At 40.3% G+C, this 14,853-nt stretch overlaps 1 protein-coding gene across 2 annotated transcripts in view; it reads left to right on the top strand.

Moving 5' to 3' along the window:
• The window catches only part of LOC117435140 (exostosin-2-like), a 40,019-nt gene that overhangs the window by 14,189 nt on the left and 10,977 nt on the right, over window positions 1-14,853 (top strand). For both annotated transcript variants that reach the window (XM_034058129.3, XM_034058128.3), the window contains exons 9-10: window positions 5,715-5,846; window positions 12,495-12,684. In XM_034058129.3, coding sequence (XP_033914020.2) covers window positions 5,715-5,846; window positions 12,495-12,684 — 322 coding nt within the window. The remainder of the gene's footprint in view (window positions 1-5,714; window positions 5,847-12,494; window positions 12,685-14,853) is intronic.

Here is a 14,853-nt window from a genome sequence, read left to right as displayed (position 1 = left end):
CATCTGTTTGTCAAAACTGAGTTCATACCAGCTTTAGCAAACGGTTCAAGAATCAAAATGCTGGTTTACGTTTATTTTGTCTTAATCAAATCGGTTAGATTAGGTACATAGAACAATGTGGGGAAGTGAGGGGGTTGGAGGGAGGCTAGCTGGAAATGTTTGGCGTAGATATTCACAAAGACTTCACCCTCCTCTAATAAAAATCGAGAGAAATAATAATAATAAAAAAGCATCCTTTAAAATAGTGGTTTTCTAGGCATTTGGTTCCTGCTTTAGTAACCCCTGACCCCAGGCTCGCTGGGTGAGTGTTTGAACTCTGTGGTGTGCCCTGCCTGTGCAGTGTCTCCTGGCCCTGGTTCCCTGTGTGTCTCTCTCCTCCTCACTCCTCCCCATGCTCCCTGCTCAGTGGGTTGACTGAGACCCTGTGCCAGGGAAAGCTGATACTCATTGCAAACAATCCACTGTTTTGAAGGCGATGCCTTGGGGTGTTTGAAACCTGTGGCGTTGGGTTTCCAGACCTGTCTGTCATGTGTCAGAGGGAGCTGCAGAGTGCCTTTCACCAAGCTGACAAGGACATTGGGAAAGAAACAAGAAGGAAACAGGAAAAAGCTAAGCAACAAACCACTGACAATATTTACAGGTCTAGTAACGGCGTGTAATGTTGGTCAGCAGAAGGGATCGTTTCATGGAAATTGAGGACACAAGCATTGATTTAAAGTTTTGAATTCTAGATTTCATGAGGAGCAGTTTACTTTTACATCGACTGTGCCTTTTTTCACCATCAATCAAGTCCTGCTTTATAACTTGTTGACTTTAACCTGCTATGACACAGCATGGTTTTGGACATTCAGTCGCTTTGAAATGGGTGTATTTGCATTTCAGAGTTTTCTTATTTAAATAATAGCACACTGTTGGGCTTTGCTTTGTCAGGTTTTTAACTGACAAAAATAGTGGAAGAATTAGATAAGCTAAACTAAAAGAAAGAGAGGAAGCTTTAACAATTGGCACATATGATGCACAGAAATCAATACATTATAGAAACTTAATATATAAATCATCCCAGCCTACCTAATTAAAATGCAAACCTTATGCGGTGGTACAAGTGGCAATGGATTCATCTAGAGTTTGGGCAGGGAGGGGTTAACTCCGCCCCCACTAGCCCGGATCGTGAGCATTGTACCCTTGTAAGTGAGTCTGGGGTCGCCCACATGCCTATCATGACTAGCCAAGCCCTAAAGGAGTCTCTGTGGCGTGGCGCCTCCGAGCAGGAGATGGTTGTTTTACGGCTAATTAATTCTTACGGGCTCTTCCCTTTGATTGCTATCCCAGTAACTCACTTAGCAGATGAGTGAAGGAGAGGGAGGGGGAACACAAACATCACCCCATCCAGAGTGCAAACAGGAAGTGAATAAACCTTACTTTCTGTCTTCCCAACCTCAGTAGGTACTGGAGAATAAACAAATAATGAAGTAGGTCTTCTGTAATATAATTATGAGCTTTCCACACACATGCATATGTACATATTGATAGTGTACATTACCCATGCATTCGAGAGATCATTTGTGACTAGGAAATAACTACTATATCAAGTGTCATTGTTTTTTACAGAATATTTTAGATTGCTGCAAGCATTGAGATAAGTGGATTCAAATGTTAAAAGGTTGTGAGTAAGATTGTTGGTTTTGGTTATTGATGTACCTTAATAGAAGATAACCTTTGTGATTATTGGTTGAAAAGTAAGTAACTGAAAGATGATATGGTTAAAGTGAAACCTATAAGAAATAATGAAATTGTTTCAGTGGCTGTACTGTACATGGAAATAAGTGATGTGAACATGATACTGTGGCACAGCCAAGACTGGGATTGATGAACTGGTCTGCTGTGTTGTATTGTTGTTCCTGACTGCACAGGCAGTTTTTTTTTTAAGAAGTCCCCAGTGTTGAAAGAGTTAAACATCCAAATGGCATGCTCTACGGTTGTGACTTTACACATTTGGAATTAGTACCAACTCAAAGTGTTTAATCCGTGTGGAAATAGGCCACAGTTCTTTAATCTAATGGCATCCAACCTGTTCAACACTTCATTGTCTTAATGGTCCCGTGCCGACCTAAGAGTTGACACTGACAAGCAGTTCTGTTCTGCCTCTCCTCATTATCAGTAGAGAGGCCTTATACTGTGGGGGATAAAACTGTGGGATAAATGTTGTAGTGCAGGGACCATATTTTAAAATGAGAATCACTGGGGAAAAAAAAAATAGATAAAGTTGATTCATTTCAACATGCCTGCTGTCTTTACTGCCTTTCTTCATACCACGTGGAGGACCCCATTATTAATGGCCCTAACTGAGGGTAATGAATCTACCAGACTTGATAACCCTGGCTATTAAGAAATGGTCACACTTAAATTCTGCTTTTGTGTCTGAGTAGACGATCACATGCGAAGAAGGCACTATTGCAATGTTCTTTCAGACAGTACAGGTTTTTATAGTATGTGACATATCTGCCCTCCTATGCAACAATGATATGTTGTTTGTCACACACGTATCAGTGGTGGTACAGCAAAAAAAAAGGGAAAGAAATGAGACAAAATATACCGCCCTCCAAAACATCATGTTAAAGGTTACACTTACTTTCATTACCATTCACTTGTTTCATGTGCTGCCAGCCTGGCCTGGAATCTCACGTTCTATTTTTTGCACGTTGCGTGCCTCCGACCCAAACAAGCTGTAAATCCAAGTCCGCTCAGGCAGCCCTGCAGTGCTGGGGAGCAGCACGGCCCATTCCAGACAGGAAGTTTGCTAGTTAGCCCAGAACAGCAGGGCTGCGATTATTGGCAGACTGTGTTTCCTCCAGAAATACATGCAAGATGCCCAAAAGAGGGCTGGAGTCCTGCATTCTTGGGATTTTTTTTTTCCGTTCATTGATAAGATACATGCTGCATTTAATATACAAGGGAGCTAACATAGAAATCCGTGTTGCTGTAGCTAAATAAAACAAACACGAAAATGTGCACTGTAAAATTAACTGCTTAGGTCTTTTTCCCCAATAAAACGATTTAGTCCTTTGTGAGGAACTGAATTCGTGGTCTTTCCTTCTCATGGTATTCAAGTCTAAATAAAACTACTTAGTCCAGGTAGTTTGTGTTTTATTCAGACATTTGATTAAGTGTTTAAAAGCTAAGAGTGTATGAAATATTAACATGAGGGTTAATTAAGATAGTCCACACATTGCATCTGTGCAAATTGACTTACATGAATCAACAGAAGCAAACCGTATACAGACAGAATAGACTGCTTCATCAAATGACACCGTGTAACAGATTTTTTTATTTTTTTTGGTTCCTGGGTAGTAAGTGTTATTTCCTAATTGCTTATGCCTCAAAAGTATAGAAAATGGCAATTATTCCCCACAGACTTTGCTTTTGTGACCAGGACAGTGATATTTTGAAATCTACTTATTTTCCAGAGCATTCCAGATAGATTCAGTGCTGAGTAAACTTGGAGTAACTTCTAGAACTTTCCAGTAAAATAAATAGTAGTATAAATACAGGGGCCTTAAGCCCACAAGTTCAGTTTAGTTCCAGCTGCCTAAGTGGATACATATCTGCATTTTTCTGAGATGGCATCAAGAGGCTGCAAGCATCCGGCAGACGCATTTTGCTATGTCTGCGGCCAATTTATCAAGACAAGAGCGAAAAAGTACTCCGTGGAAGCATCTGCTAAGATGTGCGAGGTCTACAAGGCATATTTCGGCATGCCTGTCGGGGATCAAGACAAACCCTGGGCACCTCATTTCACCTGCGAGCACTGCAAAAAAACTGTGGAAGGTAAGATGGCCAATTGTTGCTCGGAATTTTATGTTATAAAATGTGTTAAGATTTTTAAAATTGTAAAAGTTTTTAATTTTAAAATGTTTTACAATTTTCAATGTTATTGAAAAAATATATCATATATGAAAAATGGTGGACCCTTCCAAATGTCGGACTGGCAAGTATGCACCTGCTATCACGTATCCGGACCTTCCTTCATCCATCGCCCCGGTGCCACACTGCCATGAGCTCCCCGTACCCACTCCTCCGGAGAGAGAGCTGCCGTCTTTAGAAGAGAGCAGCAAGTCAGAGAGCGAGGAAGACGTTGTAGATCCAGATTACAATTTCAGAGGTGGAGCTGAGGAGAGAAACCCATACTACCCCAACCAAAAAGACCTCAACGACTTGATTAGAGAGCTTGGTCTCACCAAGTCCAATGCTGAGCTTTTGACATCTAGGCTCAAGCAGTGGAACTTGTTGGATGAAAGTGTGCAAGTCGCAGATAAGAGATAACGTCACCAACCTTTTTCCAGCTTCTTCACCCGTCAAGATGGGCTCTGCTTCTGCCACAATGTGACCAGTCTGTTCGAGGCAATCGGAATCGCCTGTAACCAGAATGAGTGGCGCCTCTACATTGACAGCTCATCCAGGAGCCTCAAAGCCGTGCTGCTCCATAATGGTAACAAGTACCCGTCTCTTCTCCTGGCTCACTCGGTGCACCTCAAAGAGGATTACAACAGCATCAAGACCTTGCTGGACGCCTTGAAGTATGATGAGTACAGCTGGGAGGTCATAGGAGACTTCAAAATGGTGGCATTCCTGATGGGTTTCCAAGGCGGTTTTACCAAGTTTCCCTGCTATCTTTGCCTTTGGGACAGCAGGGACACCAAGGCACAATACCACAGGCGGGACTGGCCACAGCGGACCGAGTTTTGTGTGGGGAGGAACAACGTCAAGTGGGAGCCACTGGTGGACCCCCGGAAGGTGCTGATGCCACCACTGCACATCAAATTGGGCCTTATGAAACAATTTGTCAGAGCTCTAGATAAGGAGTCGGCAGCCTTCAAGTACCTTCAAGACTTCTTCCCTAAGCTGTCTGAGGCAAAGGTCAAAGCCGGTGTCTTCGTCGGACCACAGATAAAGAAGATCCTGGAGTGCAATGAATTCCCCAAGAAGCTCACTAGTAAGGAGAAAGCGGCTTGGAACAGCTTTGTCGCAGTGGTTCAGGGCTTCCTGGGCAATCACAAGGCCGAAAACTATGTGGAGCTGGTTGAGACTCTGGTGAAGAACTACGGCACAATGGGCTGTAGGATGTCCCTCAAAGTCCATATCCTTGATGCTCATCTTGATAAATTCAAGGAGAACATGGGAGCGTACTCGGAGGAGCAAGGCGAGCGCTTCCACCAGGATATACTGGACTTTGAACGCCGCTACCAAGGACAGTATAACGAGATCATGATAGGAGACTACATTTGGGGGCTGATCCGTGAAAGTGATTTACAGTATAATCGTAAATCTCAAAAAACTACTCACTTCTAAATCTTTTGTAGTCATTTTTGTATTACTTTAGTATAAATACATGTTAATTTGGATTCATATGTTGTTTTTTTCTGACTTTATGTGAACGAAAAGACACAAATTTGCCCGTTTTCTCATTGGAAATAGGTAAATTTCAAAATATCACTGTCCTGGTCACAAAAGCAAAGTTTGTGGGGAATAATAGCCATTTTCTATACTTTTGAGGCATAAGCAATTAGGAAATAACACTTACTACCCAGGAACAAAAATTGTGTTACATAGTGTGATTAATGTCTAAATATGAAACCACTCAGAATGGTGATTGCATTTGTCTTTTTGGAGTAAAGACACCTTGATAAAAGTTCTCATGCTGCGTTCTCTATCCACAGGCACACTGGTTCTGGGAAGCCTACTTCAGCTCCATGAAGGCGATCGCCTTGGCAACGCTTCAGATCATTAATGACCGCATCTACCCCTATGCTGCCCGGTCCTACGAGCAGTGGAATGACCCCTCTGTTGTGGTGGGTATGATAATGAACAGTATGCAGCAGCTCCAACAGTGATATTACTGTACCAGCGATGCATTGCCATGGGTAAATAATCTGTAATCAGCCAGGTCAAAGAGAATTATTATCATTATTCTTATTTTTTCAGTTTTGTTTAGATGTATACTAGCACCACATGCCGCACACAGCTGTAGGCCTGAGATTTATTGATGACAGGATTGTTGTGGCTGCATGTACTCTTTCAGCCACACCCTGTTGCTACTTAAGTTTTTATTTCCTTGTGTTTTAGCTTGCTGTGCCATTTATTCTCGTGCCAGCATGTGAGATTGTGTGTGTTTGCCATTTGTCTGGTGTCTGTGCCATAAACTCTGAACAACTGATACTGCACACTAAATTAATATTTATGGCTCACATCACTCTGTGGTTATCCAAGCTTTAGAGATCCACAGACAGACTGTCTCGCAGATTGGAGGTCCAGGGTTATTAATTGCTGAGAAACAACACTCCACATTTAACGTTTAATCAGGGAGCCCTATAGCATGGTTTAATACTATTTATTTGTTTATTTTTATTATGCCTTGCTGGGATGCATTTCCTCTAATATCATAAACTCTGGATTTTTGGAGGCTGTCAGTATTTCTAAAGAAGTTCTTGTCCAATTGAGACGAAATTGTATTTTTGTGATAAATTCGGTACTTGTAAAGGATCAGATCAGCAGTTGCATTGCTATGTTTAGCCACATAACGTGCAGTCAAGTCATAATCTCTGGATATATGGAGATTCTCTGTCTGTGCACATTCTTTACACCAGTGCTTGCTTTGGTTGCTAGACAAAATGACGAATCCCAAAACAAACATTCACTTTTTTCGAATGTTTTTTATTATGTAGATGTCTTCATATGTAATTTAATACACAAATCTATAGTATCAAATGATTTCATTGTTCAATATACACATTTACAGTAATTATAATATATTAAATATATTGCCAAAACAGAAATAAAATAATGAATTGTATATGATTTCCCTTCCTGTCAGCAGAAGCCCTTTTTTATTTTTGTGTTGGCCAACAAGGGGTTAAATCCGTTGTTTTTTGCCGTTCCAAGATGAGAAGAGCGATGAAATACTCTCTCAACATATTCAATGGAAACCCGTTCAGCAGAACTGGGCCATAGCACTAAATAAATCAAGCACATTTTCTTTTTTCTTTTTTTCAAATCCATCAGGGTAATAATTGAAACCACATTTGCGCTTGGAAGAATTTAAAAGCCTCCGTCTGCTGTTGGGAGATATGCTTGTCTTCTCAGCCTCGCCGGACAGATTATTTGAGGGTGTGTAAATGTGTGTGTGTGTGTGTGTGTGTGTGTGTATAGGGGGGAGGTTGTGGATAGGAATCTCAAGCAGTTAATGTGTCTGCTTCCTCTTAACTCCACTCCAGTCTCTCCTCTTTAAAAAGTCCCCTCCTGGTTTATGATGCTCTGGGTCATCTAGATGTTGGGTCATTAACTACAGTGGGGGGGTGGGGCGGGAGGGGGTATATAAACTAGCCTGATGGACAGTGTGCTTCACACAAGTCTATAATCACATCAGTTTGTTAGCTTTTTTGTGTATTTGTTCATTTTGCAGCGTGTCTTTATATTTTGTGGGGCAAACCACAGCAAAAAATATTTGTCTAGTGACTTCATTCTGGGAAATCAAAAAACTGGTTGGTAATCAGTAACAGACAATGCACTTGTTCACATCTTCACATGCCAGCTTTTGTATCTGTACAGTATGTAGGACATTTAAAGATCAGCCGCCCTTACCTCTGCCTGACAGAGGTGTAATACTTCAGTATACTGTACTAGTCTATTGGAATGAAATACAGGAAAATAGTTCCATCAGATGGTTCTCTGAAATTAAGTTCTGCTCTAAATTTCTTTCCCCAGTGTCTGTTACAGTTTATAAATAGTACACTGGAGTTGACTGGCCCGTTTTCTTGTATAGGGATTCCATGACGATATAACGACTCAGTACAGAATTGATCATTCCTGCGATGCACCCGACTTCATAAAGGCTTTGCTTTTTAAACCTCAGCTCAGCCAGCCACTGAATGAATCAGACACCGACCTGTACTTTCACAGTCTGTATAGTGTTGAAAGATGCTTTGTTTTCATTTTTACTGCACTGGTCTCCAATTTTTTTTTTTAAATCCACAGCATTTCATTTCCAGCTCTGTCAGCTCAGTACTGTTGACAGGCACAGGCGCCAACACAAATTGTATTTTTAGGCAACAAAATTGGCTTTTTAAAGATATGTAGAAAACAAAAGTTGCATAATTGCTTTAACTTTAGGGCTGGAAAAGAAATGTCTGCCTCTCAAGTATAAACAGACAATGTCTTGAGAGTTATCCCTTAATTAATTTGGTGTGTTCAATGCTTGCAATCTGTAGGGTAAGAATAGTTTTCGTAACATCAGAAAAGTCTTGATCATTTTCGTAGTGCAGTGATTCTCGTAGATCTGTATTCCATGTCTCTATTCATGGGTTACAGACTGGTTTGGCATTCTTGGCCATCAGTAGCAATTACTTCCCAAATGTATCCAATTCCTGCCATGTTGTATATTAATACTTAAGTAAGATTAATAGACTTTCTTTTGAGATCATTGCATTCTAATTTCCACAAAGGCTCTTTCCCGATGCTTGGGTAGGAAAGAATGTAATATTGGTGCCAGCTCGACCGTTCAGCAAATATACATTTATTGCTATAGAACTGAAACAGGTGAAGCCATTTAACTGTTTAAGTTAGGCCCATGTTTTAAAATAACTGCTTTGTGAATGTCAACTGTGTCAGTGATTGGCAAAGCACTCAATCCTAACATATTAAAATATGTGAACTATATTGGTCGTCCGAAAAAAAAAATGTACATTGAAAGTTCTAAGTTTTAATAATTTGTTCTTTTTTTGATATGCTGGCATCTGTTTTTTATTTTTTATTAATCCAAAGTCTGTTCTTGTATGATCCCAACTATTGAACTCGCCAAAACCCAAAACCACATAAAACAGTCTTTTTCTCTCCCACCGTCAATCAACTATTTAGCTTGTTTAAAAGAAAAAAAAAAACTCTTCACATGGCTGTTATATAATCAAGAAAGTGGTAAAAAATGTATTTCAAGGCATGTTGCTGTGTTAGTAATTAGCTGAATTTTGAATTCTTTCAGAAACCGTATTGGATGTGGGAGTGTGCATGATGCACTACCTCTAGCAAAACCGACTGGTCAAGTGGTTAGCAGTCAGACGCCTGTGCTGTCGAGGGTGTGGGTTTTATCCAGCGCTGCTGTTGACTCCACGTAGATACAGTAATACACCACTTTGGAGACCCATGTTCAAGCAGACTTCCCCATTATATTAAGTGTACTCATGTTTTAGATGAGGATGTTAAGTGGCTTCGCATGGGTTAGCTTCTTAAAATAATTGAGAAAGATCAAGTTAAAGATCAGTAATCTGTACTGATTAACTGCAGCACATGAAGTTTGTGTGTATATTGGGGGGGGGGGGGGGGGGGCGGTTCAAATAAAATACCAAGACATTAAGTTTAGATGGGCAGATTGCGAAATAAACACATGCTCTACAACAGGCAAGGATTTAGTGTCCACATGCACAGAACAATGTTTACTTGTGGAAACCCCAAGCATTCTGATAACCGCATCAGAAAGCCCTTAATGGTTGCAATATTTATTTTACAGCGTTACTTGATCTGCATTGAAATCAGGGCATCTTCAGCAGTTATATAGCCAGGAAGGGGAGCCAAACTGTGCTGGCAGGAGACTGTCGCCACCTTGCCTTCGTGGGGGGGTTAACTCTCACCATGCCATGCCACCTTCCACAACTGCTGCACTGTGCTGAAGAGAGCCGAGTGTTTTGGTGATCTTAAATTGAAGTTTGAGGAATGAGTGTTTCAGCGCTCACTAGAGCTGGGGTTTTAAGTATAAATGATGCGGTAAACATAAATAATAATCATAATACTTATATTTTGACGTTTTATTTATTTAAAATGTGGCAGCATTTTATTAGCAGTTGTAGCGGCTGGTTGAATTGTTTTTGGTGTTTGATAGAGTATATCCAGATTATCCTGTGTACCATTTCACCAGTCAAAAATAGATATATTTCTTACTTAAAGAAAACACAAGTCAGTTAAAAGTGAGTCATTGTTATTTATGATAGTTTTATCATGATGTAGTACCCGCGAGGGGCACTCATTCTTTTCAGTCATGCAGAATACCAGAAGAAAATAAACTAAGAGCACAACAATATGCAGGGCAATGAACATTGTTTTATTAAATACAGGTGCTTAACTATATTTAACAAATAGGACAAGTCTAGAATACACAGTCACGGCATGGGGTTAGCACTGTTCAGTAAAAACAATACATGCTCAATTATAATTAAAAACAAAGTGCAGTGCTGCTCAAGACAATCACGGAGACGGGGCTTACTAAAAACAACAATAAAACCAATAATTCAAAAACTCCCCGTCTCCAGCACTCCTCTAAAACCCCAATGCCTTTAAAATACTCATTTCTAAAACAGTTAAGCACACACACACACACACACACACACGGAGGGAGACAGGAAGCACAGCAGGAGCCTCGCTCTAAATGTCGGCGGCTGTTTCTTTCATTTTTCTCCCCAACCCACCGCCGAACACAAACAAGTCAAATTCCTTCTTTGCTCTTGCTGGCTGTGCATCCAACCTCCACTCCAGACAAACCCGGGTTCACATCACAACGATAAAATCCAATCTCTCGAACGGATGAAATCAGGAACTTTTATACCAGGTGCTCAGCTTCTTCAAATTATTCAATTAGCACCTATGGGGGTTGAGAACAGGAGAGCATCAACGTGCCAGTGAGATCTGTGCAAATCTACAAGAAGTAATGTGCCAAAATTAAACATGCTCATAAACGTGTTAAAATTAAACAAACTAACTAACATTAAGTCAAATGTGACAAATCAAAACGTGAATATACTACAAAAACAAAATCAAACGTGCCTAAATAAAGTGATGTGGGTCACCCCGTTACATTGAGGTTAATGTTTTTGATAATGCTGAGATGTAAATGGTAACGTGATACATATTTACAGTGCAGACTGTTTTGGATTATTTATAATAACTTTGCTGAATAGAAAGGGAATATGTGTGTTTCTAAAGAGATTCCCAAATAATATCTTTTGATTCTGTGTATCCAAAGACGAATTAAGAGTTTTAAGAATTACTGTTTGGTATTCTGTCCTAAATGAGCAGTTTATTGTCAGTCCTAAACTGTTGACATAAATTATATATTAAATAAAGGTTGGGGAAATTATTTGATTCAGATTATTATGGCTTTGTGGTAGGCCTGCCATTCTAACTGTGATACCATTCAGTAGAGCAAAAATTATAAGGGGTATTTGAGGTGAAACCTTCATACAGAAGGGGTAGAGTTTAAAAAAAAAAAAAAACATGTTGAAAACCATGTCTAACAAACCGTAATGATTTCTGAATCTGGATGTGAAACTGACTGATTCAGTAACTGGAGAGCAATGTGGGCAGACAACTTTGAAAATGAAAAGTTGTGGAGGGGCGTGGGGAGTCGCTGGGAGCAGGCCAGGAATTGAAGACTGTTGTGCTGGCAGGGCAGTGAAGAGCAGAGCAGGCACAGAGAGCTCAGCTTTCCCACTCCAAGACTGCTCTACCAGCCAGATGCTCACTGAATGCCAAGACGCAAAGCCACATTAAAACAACATTTAGACTTTCTGCGCTGAAGACATTTTCATTTATTTCAAAGAAATTAAAAGAAAACAAAACAGCTGTTGCAAACCCCTGTTAAAATCCTTTTTTCATTTGGAAGTTTACCATAAGTGAAAAGTGTTGGTCCTTATGTACTCTAAGCACAGCCTAAAGCCTCTGTGAAGAGTGAATTTAACCACTCAAAGGCAATGATTGGTGATATGGTTCTCATATCACTGTTTAAAGCAGGATGGCTCATTGAGCTTCAAAATATAGCTCAAGATTAAGAGGTGAATTACTTCATTTATGGCTGTCAATGGGATTGAATAGACTGTAAGGACAACTGGGAGTCTTTGGTAGAAGCACGTACATAGTCCAAACAAAACAATTGATCCGGTCAAACATGAAACATGATAGTCTGGTTAAATCTTCTCTTTTTATCATTTCACATTTTCTGTGCTCCTCTTTAGTCAGATTTTAAGTTTTTTATTTTAACTGAACTTAAATTTTATAGTTTTCTTCTCATGTTAATGATCTAGACTTTACAGGGCAGCAGTGTGGAGTAGTGGTTAGGGCTCAGGGCTCTGGACTCTTGACCAGAGGGTCGTGGGTTCAATCCCAGGTGGGGCACACTGCTGCTGTACCCTTGAGCAAGGTACTTTACCTAGATTCCTCCAGTAAAAACCCGACTGTATAAATGAGTAATTGTATCTAAACATAATGTGATATCTTGTAACAGTTGTAAGTTGCCCTGGATAAGAGTGTCAGCTAAGAAATAAATGATAATAATAATAATTAGTATGTCTCTTTATAAACTCCCTGGTCATCAGTGTGGCTCTTTTAACCAAAAAAAATGGAACCCATTTGGTTTTAAAGGAGTAACGTCCTGTGTGTTTTTGTTTTCTTGCCCTCCTCAGAAGTGGTCGAGAGTGAACAGCCCCTTGTTCCTACCCCTGATCCCTCCTCGTTCCCCTGGCTTCACTGCTGTGGTGCTCACCTACGACCGCGTCGAGAGTCTGTTCCGGGTCATCACTGAGATCTCCAAGGTACCCAGCCTGTCCAAGCTGCTGGTGGTGTGGAACAACCAGAACAAGAGCCCCCCTGAAGGTAAGAACTGATTGCACTGCCTGATTCATGTACAGTATCTGCAGCAACACCCAAACTTGCTTACGCACACATTTACAACATACACCATGCTCTAACTGAAGTGAGCAGCCCACACACATGTGTAATCACATCAGCACTCAGGCATCTGTTGTTTTTTCTATGACAACTTAATGTATGGAACTTGTTTTAATTAATGAATTTTTTCATTGGACATTTTTGTAGTCTTAATAAATGCACGTAAACACACACAGTAACACAATCCAGTTTGCATTTACAGTATGTAGTCCCTTTAGTGTAGCCGGCTCAGTACTTTATGATTTCAGTCAAAGGCTTTTTTGGGGAATCTAAAGTTTAGGGATCGCCAAAGCCACTTTTTCAAGAACAGTGGTTTGAAACCTGGTTCCAGGAGATCAGGAGACCTAGTTTGAGGCAACTTTGCTGTGAAAAATATAGCGTTGTACATCCCCACGTGTTTAAATAATGTACCTGTAATTTTACTTTTGTTAACATCCTGACAACTTTTTACACTTATAACTTTAAAGTCTGTTTCAAAGCTCTTTTCAAAATGTGGGTTTGAGTTCTGTCCTCTAAATCACTGCAGGAAGAGCGATAACATTTTTTATTTTTTTTTAAACATACAAGACGTGCTCTGGCTTTTCTGTTCCGTACCACATCATGGATCATAATTGCTGTGTTACCTGTTTGTCAATGTGGGCAATAATCCTTACACTATCAGTGCACTAGAGAGGACATTTTAAAAAGAGCTTTGAAATGTGTAAAAAGTTGTCAGGATGTTAACAGGTACGTTATTTAAACAGTTGTAACAACAAATGGGGTCGTGTAACGCTATATTTCGGAACTCTGCTACTTACTCTTTAAGATCTGCAGTATTACGATCTGCCTCTGTTTTTTTTTATTTTGTATTTTTTAAATTTTATTTGACCCCTTTTGTATCTCATTAAGCACCTTTGTCGTAACTCATATCTGAGGCTTCCTCTGGTATTCTTTCAACTTCCCAGAAGTTTTTGTTTTTTAAATAATTTATAGCCAATTAAACACAGGAAGGTATTTTATTTTCTTTCAGAGTAACTAGTAATTTATTTAGTTGCTTATGGCACCCAGCTCCTAATGCTTTTGCTTAACTAGGGTATTAGGTATACCATTGTTCCTTATGTTGGCTGCGCTGAGTGGCACTTTTTATTGACAGGTGAAAAAATTAGGGAATGAAATATATCCTCCACATATATGGCTTGTAATGCAATTATGAATAAGGAGCTTTTGAAGTTGCCTAATGGTCCAGTGTTCCTTTTGATTAAAGGTGGCATGTTAGCCCATGCTTTGCTAATGGCAGCCTATTAGAAATAATAAGGGGTTTCCTCAAGTCACCTCGGGTTTACTTTGGAAATCACTCTTTCTGCTTCTGCATGGCTCTATAGTGGAGGCTTCAGAACAGTGCATTTTGTATGAATGTGTCTCTTTCACAAGGTTCAGTGCATTAGCAATTAATTGCTACTAAGTACTGTATTGTTTCTTTATGAGCTGCTGAATGTGGTTTCTTGAGAGACTTGGAGTGATTTTGAAGAGTCTTAACTTAATCCAACATTTTAATCCATAGATTACTTGATCATTAAAAAATAATATGGAAATACTCTCTATTAGCTATGGGTGTGGCATTCCTTTTTCACTGGAGAAAGGATTGGGATAGTCATGCAAAGAAAGCATTGTTAGTGGAACCTCAAAAATAGCCATTATTTAAAAGTTAAGCAGTTACTAGAAATGCTATGAAACAGGCAGGGCAAAACTGTAGTTGGTTAGAATAGAAAGCGTGCACGCTGTGCTACTGGGCCACACTGCTGTGTAGTGAGTGCAGGTACAGAATGCGTAGGTGGAGAGCGTGCATTCCGTGCTGAAGTCGAGTCTCTCTAGGATCCACTGCTGAGAGAGGAAACGCTTCTGTGCCCCTTGACCCCCAAACCCCCCCCCACTCCTGCACCCTGCAGAGCAAGCCTGATCGCTGGCTCAGTGTGGGCACAGTGTTAGCAGAGCCACTCTCCGAAACCTGAGCTGTGACAGGCCCCCCTCACCTCCTCCATCTGATAACCTTTCAGGCGGCCCCCCCTCCATCACAACCCTGTTTGAAGTTTGAGTCTGTCTGGGAGGAGGTGAACT

This window comes from Acipenser ruthenus, chromosome 28 (assembly GCF_902713425.1).
Source record: "Acipenser ruthenus chromosome 28, fAciRut3.2 maternal haplotype, whole genome shotgun sequence".
Classification (NCBI taxonomy): Eukaryota; Metazoa; Chordata; class Actinopteri; order Acipenseriformes; family Acipenseridae; genus Acipenser; species Acipenser ruthenus.
Note: the sequence above shows the minus strand (reverse complement) of the source record. Positions and strands in the feature narration are given on the sequence as shown.